The 12,742-nt window shown below is 40.7% G+C and overlaps 1 protein-coding gene across 1 annotated transcript in view; it reads right to left on the reverse strand.

Moving 5' to 3' along the window:
* The window catches only part of smpd3 (sphingomyelin phosphodiesterase 3), a 33,681-nt gene extending 25,250 nt beyond the window's left edge, over positions 1-8,431 (reverse strand). Inside the window, exons 1-3 of the mRNA XM_054620752.1 lie at positions 8,130-8,431; positions 5,577-5,828; positions 4,481-5,447 (exon numbers count right to left, since the gene is read on the reverse strand). Coding sequence (XP_054476727.1) covers positions 4,481-5,447; positions 5,577-5,828; positions 8,130-8,431 — 1,521 coding nt within the window. The remainder of the gene's footprint in view (positions 1-4,480; positions 5,448-5,576; positions 5,829-8,129) is intronic.
* Between the last annotated feature and the right edge of the window lie 4,311 nt (positions 8,432-12,742).

Genomic DNA, 12,742 nt, shown 5'->3' on the forward strand with positions numbered 1-12,742 from the left:
GACTGTCAGCATGCAAGCTGTGGTGATGGAGTGTGTCTTTATTAGACCTGGTACTGTATAATGCAAGAGCACGTATGGACACAGACGAAATAGATTCACACACACATACAGGTGCCCGTCATCAGGTCGCACAGGGCAGGTCTGTCTCATGCGGAACTGGATCTGATCCAGACTTGCATTCCTGACAGCCACAGTACGCGGCTGATTAATGAACTCACAGACTGTCAACACTCATCACGGGCTACACACACAAACAACAGGACATACGCTCACACAAATGCTTCATTGCTGATTCAATGCGTGTTGTGTTTGTAAGCTTTACTCTGTGCACTATTGCTTTTTCTCTCCAAGGAGAACGCTGCGTGTTGTCTTATTATACAAAAAGGGCTGCATTTCAAAAGGAGCATGACTTAAAAGAGGAAAAAGTACAAAGCCAATCACTCTGCATGTAGCCCACATTAGTTCACTCTTAACTATGTCATAAACCAATCCTGCCTCTCAGGCTTGCGGAGTAAAACCAATGTGGACATACCTCCATTATGCATTAAGACTACATCCTGTCCTGTCATATCTACAGTACATGGGATCTCATCTGCTGAAAGTCCCTAATGGACTCCATACTGTATAAGTTATGCAGCATAACAGGATGTTCCTCTGCAACTCTTAAGTCTCCACAGATGATATGTTTGTGTGCAAGATCTTTTCTTAACCCATGGTCAGCTAATATAAAGTCAAAAGATATAGTGACAGATTTCAAATAAATAGAGACTTTTTAAGATGTAAAGTGGTTCATATAAGATTTGGGATTATATCAAGAAATATCTTGATGTGCTAAAAAAAATTGAGCAGTGACATCGGTTCGAAACATAACAATGTTTTCAAGGTATTGAACATTACGTTTGTTAGGAAATAAGATTATTTCCTTGTTTTTAGCCATGCTGGTTCTATGAAAGGCAGTTTTGGTCTATCGGTTCTACATCAAATGTCTCAACAACTGTTGGATTGAGTGCCATTCAATTTAATTTGGTATGAATATCATGATCCCCAGAGGATGAATCTAACTGGCTCTTCCACTACTGCCATCAACAGGTCAAAAAAACAATGACATCTCTATCACACACACCTCCACTTCAGTTTTTTGTGCTAATTAGCAATTGTTAGTATGCTAACACGCTTAATTTAAGAGTGTTAACCCATTTGTGCCTGCAACTGAATTTTTTTATTTCTGTGATCTGAAGAAATCTTCAAAATGGTTAAAACCTTTGGCTGAAAATCATCATACTACATTTATTATATGGGCACATGATGGAACTACTGCTTATTGCAATATAATCCATTATATTTTAGGAACAAACAGTAGTTCCATGTGCTCAAGGACTAAATAGAGGATGATTGATATATGAAACATATGCACAAATATGCAATTAAAAAAATATTTTCAAATGGAAAACATTTAATAAACACAATGTTAGTGTTTTAGTATTGTTGTTGTGAGCATTGCCATGCTGATGATAGCATGTGCCCTAACATTGCTGCTGCTAAACAGTTATACTTGTTTAGGCCGTTTATCAAACAAAAAGGCAAACTTTCTGACAGTCAGAAAATAAAAGGACAATATGAAGGCATCACCTTGGATAATGGAATAGCGATCGGCATTTATCACAATTTCTTGACGTTTAATCAGCTGAAATATTAATCAATTAGTTTAAAAGAATCAAAAGATTCATCAATATTGAAAATGATCATTAGAGGGATCACAGCATACGTTATCTGATTTAATTATTGGTCGACCAATCCCCTTTGGGGACGTTTTTTATGATTATCTAATGAAGAGTTACCCCGAAAGCCATGTGCATATGGCTTAAAAAAAATAAACCTTCTTCTCCCTAGGAATTAACTCAGTTGCCTTTAGGCATCTTAACTACTTGGTCAGATTTAGGAAAAGAATAGTGAAAAGGAATAGTGAAATACTTCGTTAGGTTAAGGAAAAGATCATCGTTTGGGTTTAAATACCTACAGAAGTGCTGTAACAGAAGTACCCAAGTAGGGCGACAAATACAACAACGTTGACTTCTTGTTTAACAAGGGGAACGAACGGAGGCCTCCTGAGTGAAAGATTGCTGTATGTTGGACTCATCCACCTCCCCTGACCTCCCGCCCTGTGTGGGCTTTTTGCGGTCTTATGTATACCTTGGTCATGCATACGTGCACAACATACGCATTGATTTTCGAGGGATGCCTACGATTTACAGCGCACCTTGCTTCCCGTTTGTATACCTACGAATGCTGGAGGAGACCAGCCTGCTAGCTGTAAAACTGTAAAAATCCAAAAGGGAATGGAGAATCTGGGGGACAGTTAATCGATGGGAATATATAGACTCATACAAGTCTTGTCCATCCCCAACGGTCTTTTCGTATCTGTTATGCATCCAATTGTCACAGTTTTAAAAATGATATATATAATTACGTTTCAATAAATATAAACTTGAAGATTTTCATTTAAATAAATGTCCTTTAAGTCACTATCTTTGCGAAATGAGGTAACACAATAGTGATTAAGCCTAAAAATGGAACTATGGACACAATTCTGATAAAAAGCATGTAAGTATGGAATTTGGGTATCAGCTAAAGACTCCAGACTGCTGAACTCAGAGCACAATTATTTAATTTAAATTTATATTGAGATATTGAGAAAATGAACCAAGATTAAAATCTTGGATTTGCATATTGTCCTACAAGCCATTTTATTGTGTTTAGCATCAATGTGTTTTTAATACCATATATTCACACGGATGTAGCATTATGCTTATATCTTCACAAAAGTGTAAAGCTGAGACCTTGAAAATGACAACTTGTGGGAGCAGTGGGTGATGTGGAAAGCTTGTGTGTGTTCTGTAATTACTGTGGTGCATTCAATCGCCACGGGTAATGTGTGAATGGATGTGGGTGTAAATAATTGTGTATTTACAAAGTACTGTCTGCAATGGGCGGATTCTCCGTCAATGCAACATTGTGGCGATAGTGCTCAAACGTGTACTGAGTGGCATTTTTAAACTTGAGGGCATCAAAGGGGTTAGGAAGTAGAGTAGATAAGATAGTGGTGCACCGAAGTTCTCAGAGCAGGAAGAAGATGTTTTTGCATGATGATGTCTTTGCCTTACTACAAAGATCTACGGTTATTTATGCAGACAGCTGGCAGGTCATTTTAACTCTCTGTCCCTCTTTCAGACTCACATCATCCTTCACAAATGTACAATGAGTTAATTTAGTATAAATAGACTTAATGGGCAGATTCAATTACCGCCTGGCCAACGTTACGAATCGCGGTCGTCAGAGATGACAAGATTAGCTTTCGGCTGAAACGGCACCAAGCAGTGATCAGAGCTCAGACACATTTCTGCGGCGGGGAAAGCATAAAATTAGGTACACTGTGACATTAAGTTCTAATTCAGCTCAGTTTGAAATGAAATGAGACAAGGATTTACAAGTTCCGCAATGAACGGTGAGGAGAAAATTGGAGTTGTCTAATTCTTTTGACTCATTGTCCCGCGATCTTGTCAGACCCTACAAAAAGCAGCCCTGTCTAAATATAGACCGGGATATTAGTTAGGACATTTCTCAAAGAGGTCTTTGCGCTGACCTTTCAACGACTACGACACTGAAAGTACATTGTGAAACAACAGTAAAATGACAAAAAGGTTGTACTGTCTCGAAACTGTAAATGGAAGTTGTTGGAGCAGTAATCTTTTATTTGATTTAAAATGTTACAGAGCTTTAGGGCGCCTTTATGTTCTAAAATATTTAATATATTTAATAACTACTTTTAATGTGTGATTAATATTGTGTGTTGTATCATTTCAGTGTGTTGTTTACATGATCATTTCAACATGTGTAAAGTGTCTTTGAGTACTATGAAAAGTGCTCTATGAAAAAATCGATTTGATTGGCTTCCTCTTTGCTTGATGGTCAATCATTTTTGGAAATGCATCAATTGGCTTTCTTGCAAGAGTGGATCCAGAGAAGGTTAGCTTAGCATAAAGACAGATACAGGAAGCAGGGGGAAACTGCTAGTCTGGCTCTGTCCAAAGGCAAAAAAAAGAATCACTGCTGAACTCGTTACATCTGGTTTGTTAAATTTGTACAAAAAGGACTGTTCTTTTAGTGTAACGTGTTGCTCTATTTCTTGGCCAGGTACAGTGACTTCCTGGAGTTTTTCCGTCACTGTGAAGTTGCCTCAACAAGTTCTATGGGACAGATCCAGGGTTGCTGTTTGCTCGTTCCCAATTTTTATGCTAAGCTTAGATTCTGGCTCTAGTTTCAGAGTAGTGGGACAAATATAAGATGTGAATCAATACTCAGACCAACTCTTGGCAAGAATGCAAGCAAGCAATTTCCTAAAATGTCAAATTACTTATTTATGAAGGACTGGAAAAAAAACAAGAAGAAGAGGAGGGAGGGAAAGTAAAGCAAAATTCCTGACCTTGGCGAATAGTGCGCCCTTGGCTGCCAATGCATCCTCCCCTCTCCCGTTGGGGTAACACTCGAACCGTGCATCCAGGATTGGGTAGCGGCTGGCCAGCATCAGCCCGCTGTTAAGGAATTTGAACCTTGAGCAGCATCCTTTCCAGCCGTACCGGCCAACGTCGCTCAGCACGTAGGGGAAGTAGCGATGCAGCTGCCGCCGCAGTCTGGTCGTCGACCCATGGTCAAACACTTCCTGTAGAGCAAGGAAATCCAAGTTGGCAGGGAAAAAGGCAGAGATCTCATGGTCGAACGTCTCGTCTCCGTGGCGGCGTTTTCTCCCTGGGCGCTTGAAGATTGACGTGCGAGGGACGTGAGAGAGAGTATTGTTGGAGGATATGCCAATGCCACCGTCGCCACCATGGTAACGGGCGAGGGATTCCCTGGAGGCAGTCATGCTGCCCGTGTCTCCCCCTGCCTGCTCCCCAGGCCGATGGTTCCCTTTTTCAGCCTCCTCCTCCTGTGGGTCTGGCTCTGGGGCGCTGATACTGATTTGAACCCCTGAGGCATGAAGTGGGCAGTCTGGGGATGGTTTTGTCTGAGTCCCTTCCCCATGCACAGGACATTCATGATGGCCTTGGCCACCTTGCGGCCCCGTGGAATGCAAGGGGCAGTCGGGAGCCTCCCCTGAGGTGTGAACGGGACAGTCTGGGCTGCCGTTAGTCCCCGCGGGATGGAGGGGACAGTCTGCTGTCGTGTCTGGGTGAAGGGGGCATTCAGAGGTACCCTGGCATTCAGAGGTACCCTGGTCTCCAGCGGAGGGGTGAACGGGGCAGTCGGCGGCACCTGAGGGGTGAATTGGGCACTCAGTGAGGGGTTCGGTCTCGGTGTCGGCTGGGCCGTTGGTGGTGTGTGTTTGGTCTGGACGCTGGTCCAGAGAGGAGGTGCGCCGGAAACCTGTGGCAAGGCTGCTGAAGGACGCTGCGCTGATGAATGTAACAGAAAAAAATAAGTATTAAAAATGCATTTGTTTGACTGATATTCGAGACAAGAGTACATGCTTTCACTACTGCTAAAACGTAAGCAGAAGGATCCCAAGAACAAGCTCTACTCACCTGATGGAAGTGTTGGTAGGTGAGTCGATGTAGATCTTAATCTGAGGCCGACTGGCACCGTTGCGGATCCTCTTACCAACTTCCCGGGCTCTCCTGTGCGTGTCGGACAGGTTGTTGAACCTGGCTAGGGAGTCGGGCAGCAGGCACACGTTGGCACTGCAGAAACAGAAGCTTCTGCCCTGTGGCCTCCATTCCCCAAGGCCAACCCCCCCTGGCCCGGCCTGGCCCTGCTCGGCCTGGTGTTTGTCTGGCCTGCAGAAGGTAAGCAACATAACACTATATCAAGTCAAACAGAAGCTCAGAAGCACACAAATATCCCTCCATAATGTATGCAAAGAATGGTCGGAAACACGGTTATTCACTTTCATGTTAGCTTAGCTTAGCATAAAGCCTGGTAGCAGGGAGAAACCGCTACCGGGCTAATTATGTATGGTTAGGTTGAGGGGCAGACACCTTCTGATAACTTTGAAACAAAAGATGCAGCCTCATTCGAATAAACTTTATACACATCTAGCTTGTACCGTGGGAAATTGTCTGCTTTAAATGCAATTATCTTGATAGAAGTAATTATTTTCCCACATTGTTTCATTCTTATGTTCATATTCTTTTCTGTTAAGGTATGCTGTCCATACAACCAACATTTTATTTTCATTTCATTATATTTTTCTACCCTAATCTATCTTCCTCTACTGACTCAGTAAGTATTGCTGCTTTTTGATCATATAAACCATACAACATTCGATAAACCATTACCACATTTTGAAGCAGCAGTATAATTACTGGAAACAAACACTGATAACAAAAGGGAATGTCTAACATTGTGTGCCTCTTAGAAATATTTGTAACAGGGAGAGAGAGTGCTGCTCGTCCACAGCAAACAGAGCTAAATACAGCATTTCAAATGTCGTGGTTATGGTGGGTAGCCACTTGGCTGTGTGTTTGGATAACCAAACACTCGCTGGGAACTGATTGAGCCTGGCAGCTGGAGGCCAGACCAATGAGCAGACTCTTTACAGTAGATAATGACTCCATTTTCTGCTTCTCGAAATCTCCAAACTCAGGGAACAACTGGTGCTGTAGATATAAAATGAAGCATGACTCTGCAACTGAATTGCTTATTTCTCACCTCAGATAAGTTCAGGAACCCATTTGATGAATAGTTCAGGAGAAAATCGACAGTGAAACTGGCGGTTTCCAGAACAGTTTAAAAATCAGCGGCGAAGCCCAACTGGAGAACATTTTCAATGGGATAACACTAGCTGCTACGCTAGGGCTGGGAAATATTCTATCCCACTATAGGCCATTTCATATCTCAACTATGTTATGTATGATGAAATACCATGTTTTCTGCTAGTTCAATAAATACAAAGTCTATATGAAATAACCACATGGTAAAGCCACCGTAAACTTCTGTGTATTTAAAACTTGACTATTTTCTCATTTAATAAGAAAATTTAGTGCAAAATGAGCATTACGGCCTAAAGTGAAATTATAAAGAAAAAATCATCAATATATACACACGTGTTAAACATATACAACTGTGTGGTAATGTAAAGATGTAAAAGACCAAACTGCAATCTTCAAAATGATATTCACTTAAAATAGTAAACATCAGATTTTCTGTTGCCTCATTATTATCAATTCAGATGATGTAATTGTTTATCACGATATCTCTCTATATAAATTCATCATGATATGATTCTATTGAAATACGATAAATTATTTTATTGAATTATCGCCAAGCACTTAAACGACAACAATGCTCGTGTGGCAAAAATGTGGTGCTGGAGACATCTACTGTACCAGTGCACACAACTTATTTTATTGACATTTAATTGAAACTTCAATCTTTCCCTAACCTTAACCAAGTGTTATTGTTGCCTGAAGACAACCAAGTGCATGAGTCACGATAAAAGCCTGGGTTCCGGCGTCTAAAGCTCATTCTTACCGCAATCAAGTAGTCGCAGTGTTCCCTGTGAAATAAATTCTATCATGCTCTGACTGTACATCCCCTTGAAAAGAAGAATGCACAACTGTTTTGATTTAACTATTCATTTTAACAACACCAATATGTGTGCAGATACTGTATTGCATGTAAAGATGCCGCTGACCGTGTGCGAGGCTGCAGCTGTCTGTGTCCATATGGTGCAACATTGTATTGTCCTTTGCATAAAGATTGAATAAAAACCCATAATCAACATTTTAGTAATCCTGGCAACAGTTACATTTTGGGAAAACAAATTGGTAGTATATAAAATGACAATAACATTTCATTTTGAGGCTTCAGTAAGATTTACACTTTCTGAGGTCTTTAAGAGGATGTTTGAGGATTTTCAGAGGACCTTCTGAGGACTTTCAGAAGACTTTCTAAGGGGCTTTAAGGAGGATGTGAAAGGAGTAGATAAAATTTTCTTTTCAAATGTTATTTCTGTTCACTTTGGGTTTAATGGTTTTGTTGTTTTAATTTTGAGAAATTTAGCACAAGCAACACCACAGGCAGGAGATAGAGATTTGACAACAGATAGTAAAAATGTCACTAAAGTCCAAACTAACCTGTGGTAGGTGTACAGGTACGGCTGGCGGACGGCCTGCAGGGGAGCCCAGATGAGGAATCCCAGCAGGGCGAAGGGCAGGGAGGCGAGGAGGAGGAGCAGGTAAAGGGGCGCGGAGATCAGCACGCACAGGGTGAGAAAGGAGCAGGGGTCCTGAGAGCGTTGGCGCTTCTCCAGTGACGTGGCCACGCAGGAGGCCAGCAGCTGGTCCAGGAGCCAGTAGCAGGGGAACACCAGGCTCCAAGACAAGCCATCCAGGAAGTGCAGACAGGCACCGGAGTAAGGGGTGGTGTGGAGGACCATCTCTTTTTTTCTTTCTCCCTTTTTCTTCCTCTATCTGTCGCTTTCTACTAACCTTGCACGCTACCTCCACACCCACATGCACTATTTGAACAAGCAAACACGAAAATGATCCAGAGATGACATGAGCATGAATAAATAAAAAAGAAATCAGACTCAAATGTAGACCCTCCCCCCTCCTCGGAGAGAGGTACACTACATGGTTTGGGGTGATTTATTTATTTTATCTTCACAGACAAGCTTGTCTGAGTATCACTGCCCCTCACTCAGCAATTAGAACCTCTACAGGGGGGGTCAAGGAGGGCAGTCTGAAGGTAGGAGGTTTCCATGACGAGAGCGTTTCCGTTGATAAAGGATCTACGATTGTGAGGGCTCCAACGACCTCGGGAGGCAGCTGCCGTTAAACATCACCCGGCCATCAAACATCACCGTTTCCTTAGGACCTGGAGAAGTGAGCCGATCGATAGAACAAAAGAGCAAGGAAAAAGGGAGGGCAAGAGAGAGAGGTGGGGAGGAACAAGAAACAGGAGATTAGTGATGGACTTGCTGTGATTTGAGCATGCTGCGAGCAAAAATTAACCTTGTGTATTTCCGAATGTTTGTGAATGGATATAGTTCCCGCAGGTGCTTTTAAGTCCACAGGAAAAAATTAAGAAATTTCTGTTAGTGTGTTTTGTTTCAACCCAGCTACCGTCAATCCAAACTTTAGTGTGCTGAATAAAATCGTATCCAAATGAAGATAAATAATGTATAACACTGGATCTATCGACTGAAAGAAGCATTAATATTCAATAGCATGTAGCCTAGCTCACTGAGATACAATGCCTAACAGCTGAATTACATAGCTAAATCTGCCGGCTAACTACCCTTATATAAAATGTCCTTCCTTTGGTATGTTTTCTGCCATTTGGACTTCAAGCAGCGACAGATTGAAATATGTTAACATAATCAATTATTTTTTGTGGCTACAGCTTCAAATTAATTAATTCAGGTCTGGAAGGAGGGCCTAAAGTACTATAACCTTGCCTTGACTTTACTGGAAAAAGAATTTACTCTTGAGCAACCAAGCTAATGTTATGGTCATTTCAAATAGGTTAAGCCAGAGCAGCTAGCTTAGGTTATCTCTACACACCATTCTAGCTCACTTTTCATATTTAGTGAACAAAAATGTGTTGACTAGCAAACCAGCTAGCCGACACAGATGCTAACTGTTGCCTGTCTCGGTGGAAGAATTGATTGATAATAAAAAACTAAGCAACTGTAACAGAGTAAAGAATTTATTGTTAAATAAGGTCAACTGAATTTCTTAATACAAAGTTTGGAATTTAATGGTTGTAATTAAAATATTATTTTAATAACATAATAGAGAAATGGAGAGATGAGCTATAACATTAGCCTTATATTGAAGTCCTGCTGACTTAGTACTTATACAAGTTATTCAACTACATTAACAGCTGAAAACATTCTTCCGCCACATTTGAATAATTTAGGTCCCTAAGTAGGAAATGGACTGCGGTAGTATTTCCTAGAGGAAACCATCATAAATGGTCCAGAATGGCAAACAATATGATATTAACCACGACTATTTAAAAGATATTCCTGCCCACAGCGGACTCAACCAGAAACGACTGTCAGTGATTGCTTTTTCAACCGACTATAATACCAACACAGGCCACAATGGGAAGAATCAATTCCACCAGCATGAATAAATAATGAATAGATTAATTCATTCATGACAACAGCTAAAGGTTTAGGAAGATACAAAGATAGCGTAACTTCATATACCCCACAGGGACCACCAGAGCAACACAGCTAACACAGTGTCCCATCTCCACCACGACAAAATGACTCCAGAATCCATCAAACCACACTCAGACTCACTGTAAGCTGTACACACATTGCTAACACGCGTTACATGCTCAGCCTATATTAAAACACGTAGTAGGTGAAGGCGATGTCACTAATTACACCGCTAAGCAACTGTTCTGGTTTACATCCGTCACATAATATTATTGTTCTATTTCTGTTACATTTCCTCAATTTAATACTGTACGCCACATGCTCTGTCCTATTGTAATTTTGCATTCACGGTCTGTTCTTTTATTTATCTTTTCAAGGTGTAACACAAAATATCACTATGTGAGCCATTTGTCAAAAACAACCCTACTATTTTCTCCCAAAATGAGACTCTTTTGTTTGGCAGAATCATCCTCTAAATAGCACAACAATAATCACTGTCTCCTCCATCCTAGTAATCTTCTGCGCAGTCAAAAACCTTTGTGTACAGCATTGATTCATGTTATTGCGGTGGAACATGTTCCCTGTTTTGTAAGATGACTGAGTTGCTGCCCGCTACTGATCGACTTCCTCTCTATGCTGGTTGACTGGTTGACCGGGGCGGCTGAGAGTTAAAGAGATGACCTGCTGACTCCCCGGTAGGCCCAACTGACACGATCGCTGTGCTTCAGGCTGACTGACTGACTGTTTAACTGTCTGGGCAGTTTACTGGATTGACGTGTGATTGTCTGGCAGATTAGCAGCACAACAAACAGCACTTTCAAATTCAGCCAGCCGGCAGTCTGTGACGCTGTGCTTAGGATTTTGACTCAGGTTATGAATCCATGGTGGCTGTATATTTAAGATAGTGAATATGACCGTGGTGGTTATTGGTTAAAGCAATGTTCAACCTACTTATCAATGAAAAGCTGCTGTCCATTTAGCTTAAACAGAGGTCGAAGCAGGCAGGGAGAAAAGGTAATTCAACGTAAAGTACAGCTCAAAAAAATGCTTCCATTAATAGAAAATGAAGAGAAATGGAAAAAGGAAACCACAGAGAGTTGCTCATTACACAGAGGATCAGTCTCGACGTAATAAACAAAAAAAAATGAGAAGGTGAAAACAAGTACATGCTTGCATAAATTACATTTTATCCAATGTTCATTGATTGGAAATCATCACAATAAATCTAGATAAAAAATTTTTTAAATGGAAAATAAGAATTAAAGATGTATTAAATTACGTCATATGGTCTTCATCAGCTGATGTTTACGCAAATGAGAACTGTGAAATACAGTTAAAAGACCCAGAAAAAGCTCAAGGTCCTTGAGTTTAGGGACTTATCTGACATTTTGGGGAAATACACTAATTGTTATGTTGGTTTGTAAAACATTTCTACAATGACCTACTTTATAAGTGTTAGTAGGTTGATTTTGCAGCCATGTCTAATTCAAAATGATGTTACCACTCAACCAAAGAGAGAAATGCATTTTAAATTCTCAGTTTTAATAACGTGATTAACATTGTAAATTTAAACAAAAGAAAAAAGAAATCAAAACTGTTGGTAGGGTTTAGTGAAACACCATGGTTTGGCTTAAATTAAGTATGTTTTCAAATAGAAATTTGTCAAAGTTGACTGTTGGTTTCACACGTATTTGTGATATGTCAATGTAAAAAATTGCAGGAGAAAAAACGTTATCATCGAAACATAATTTACAATGCAGTTTCTTTGTATAGGAACATGTGTTTTAGGAGGCTGTTTTTGTTAAAGTTTTTTTCTCTTTTACACTTAAAATAAACTAAATTAATCTAATCTAATTACCTACTGGCTCAAGGTTTACAGTTACCCAATAGACATGAGAGTGGTATCGACCTTCTCATCTAACTATTGGCAAGAAAGGGGAGAGCGGTATTTGTCAAGCTATATTTCTTGAAGAACTATTATCTCAAATGTCAAGAGTCAACTTTCACGCTGAGGTTATTTTCTCCAGATATATTTATCAGTGTCATATATCCAGCAGTGAGCAGGTTGTAACTATCACAGTAAATCTTGAAGAAACAGCGTGACAGTGGAAAGAATGAGAAAGGCAGGGAAAAAAAGAGAAAACATATTAGTTAATTAAAGTATCTGCGCTGCTGCATTTCCCCGTCTTCCATGGTTGCCATTACGAGGCAGACTGCTCACCGAGATGACTGACAAGTGGAAAGCGTCAAACTGAGAGGAGAGAGAAGCTTTCCTTGCATGACTAGCTCTGCTAATTCTATGTTTCTTTTATCGTGCTATGTTAAACCCCATGACCCGCGGTATATAAAGGCTTCCACGTTTCAACCAGACCATTTTCCGGCAGATTCTGTGAAGAGTTTCCTCTTTGGAATTGCAGACGTCATCAGCAACCAAACCCAGAAAAACACCCATCAGTCACAGCTGATACATCAGTGAGCGCAAACTGTCACACTTAGTGTTATCAGGGGAAACGGAGCAGTGCATAATTCATACCCAAACACACAGGCTTATAGGGAGAGACGGAAATACACTGT

Source organism: Anoplopoma fimbria, chromosome 19 (assembly GCF_027596085.1).
Source record: "Anoplopoma fimbria isolate UVic2021 breed Golden Eagle Sablefish chromosome 19, Afim_UVic_2022, whole genome shotgun sequence".
Taxonomy (NCBI): domain Eukaryota; kingdom Metazoa; phylum Chordata; class Actinopteri; order Perciformes; family Anoplopomatidae; genus Anoplopoma; species Anoplopoma fimbria.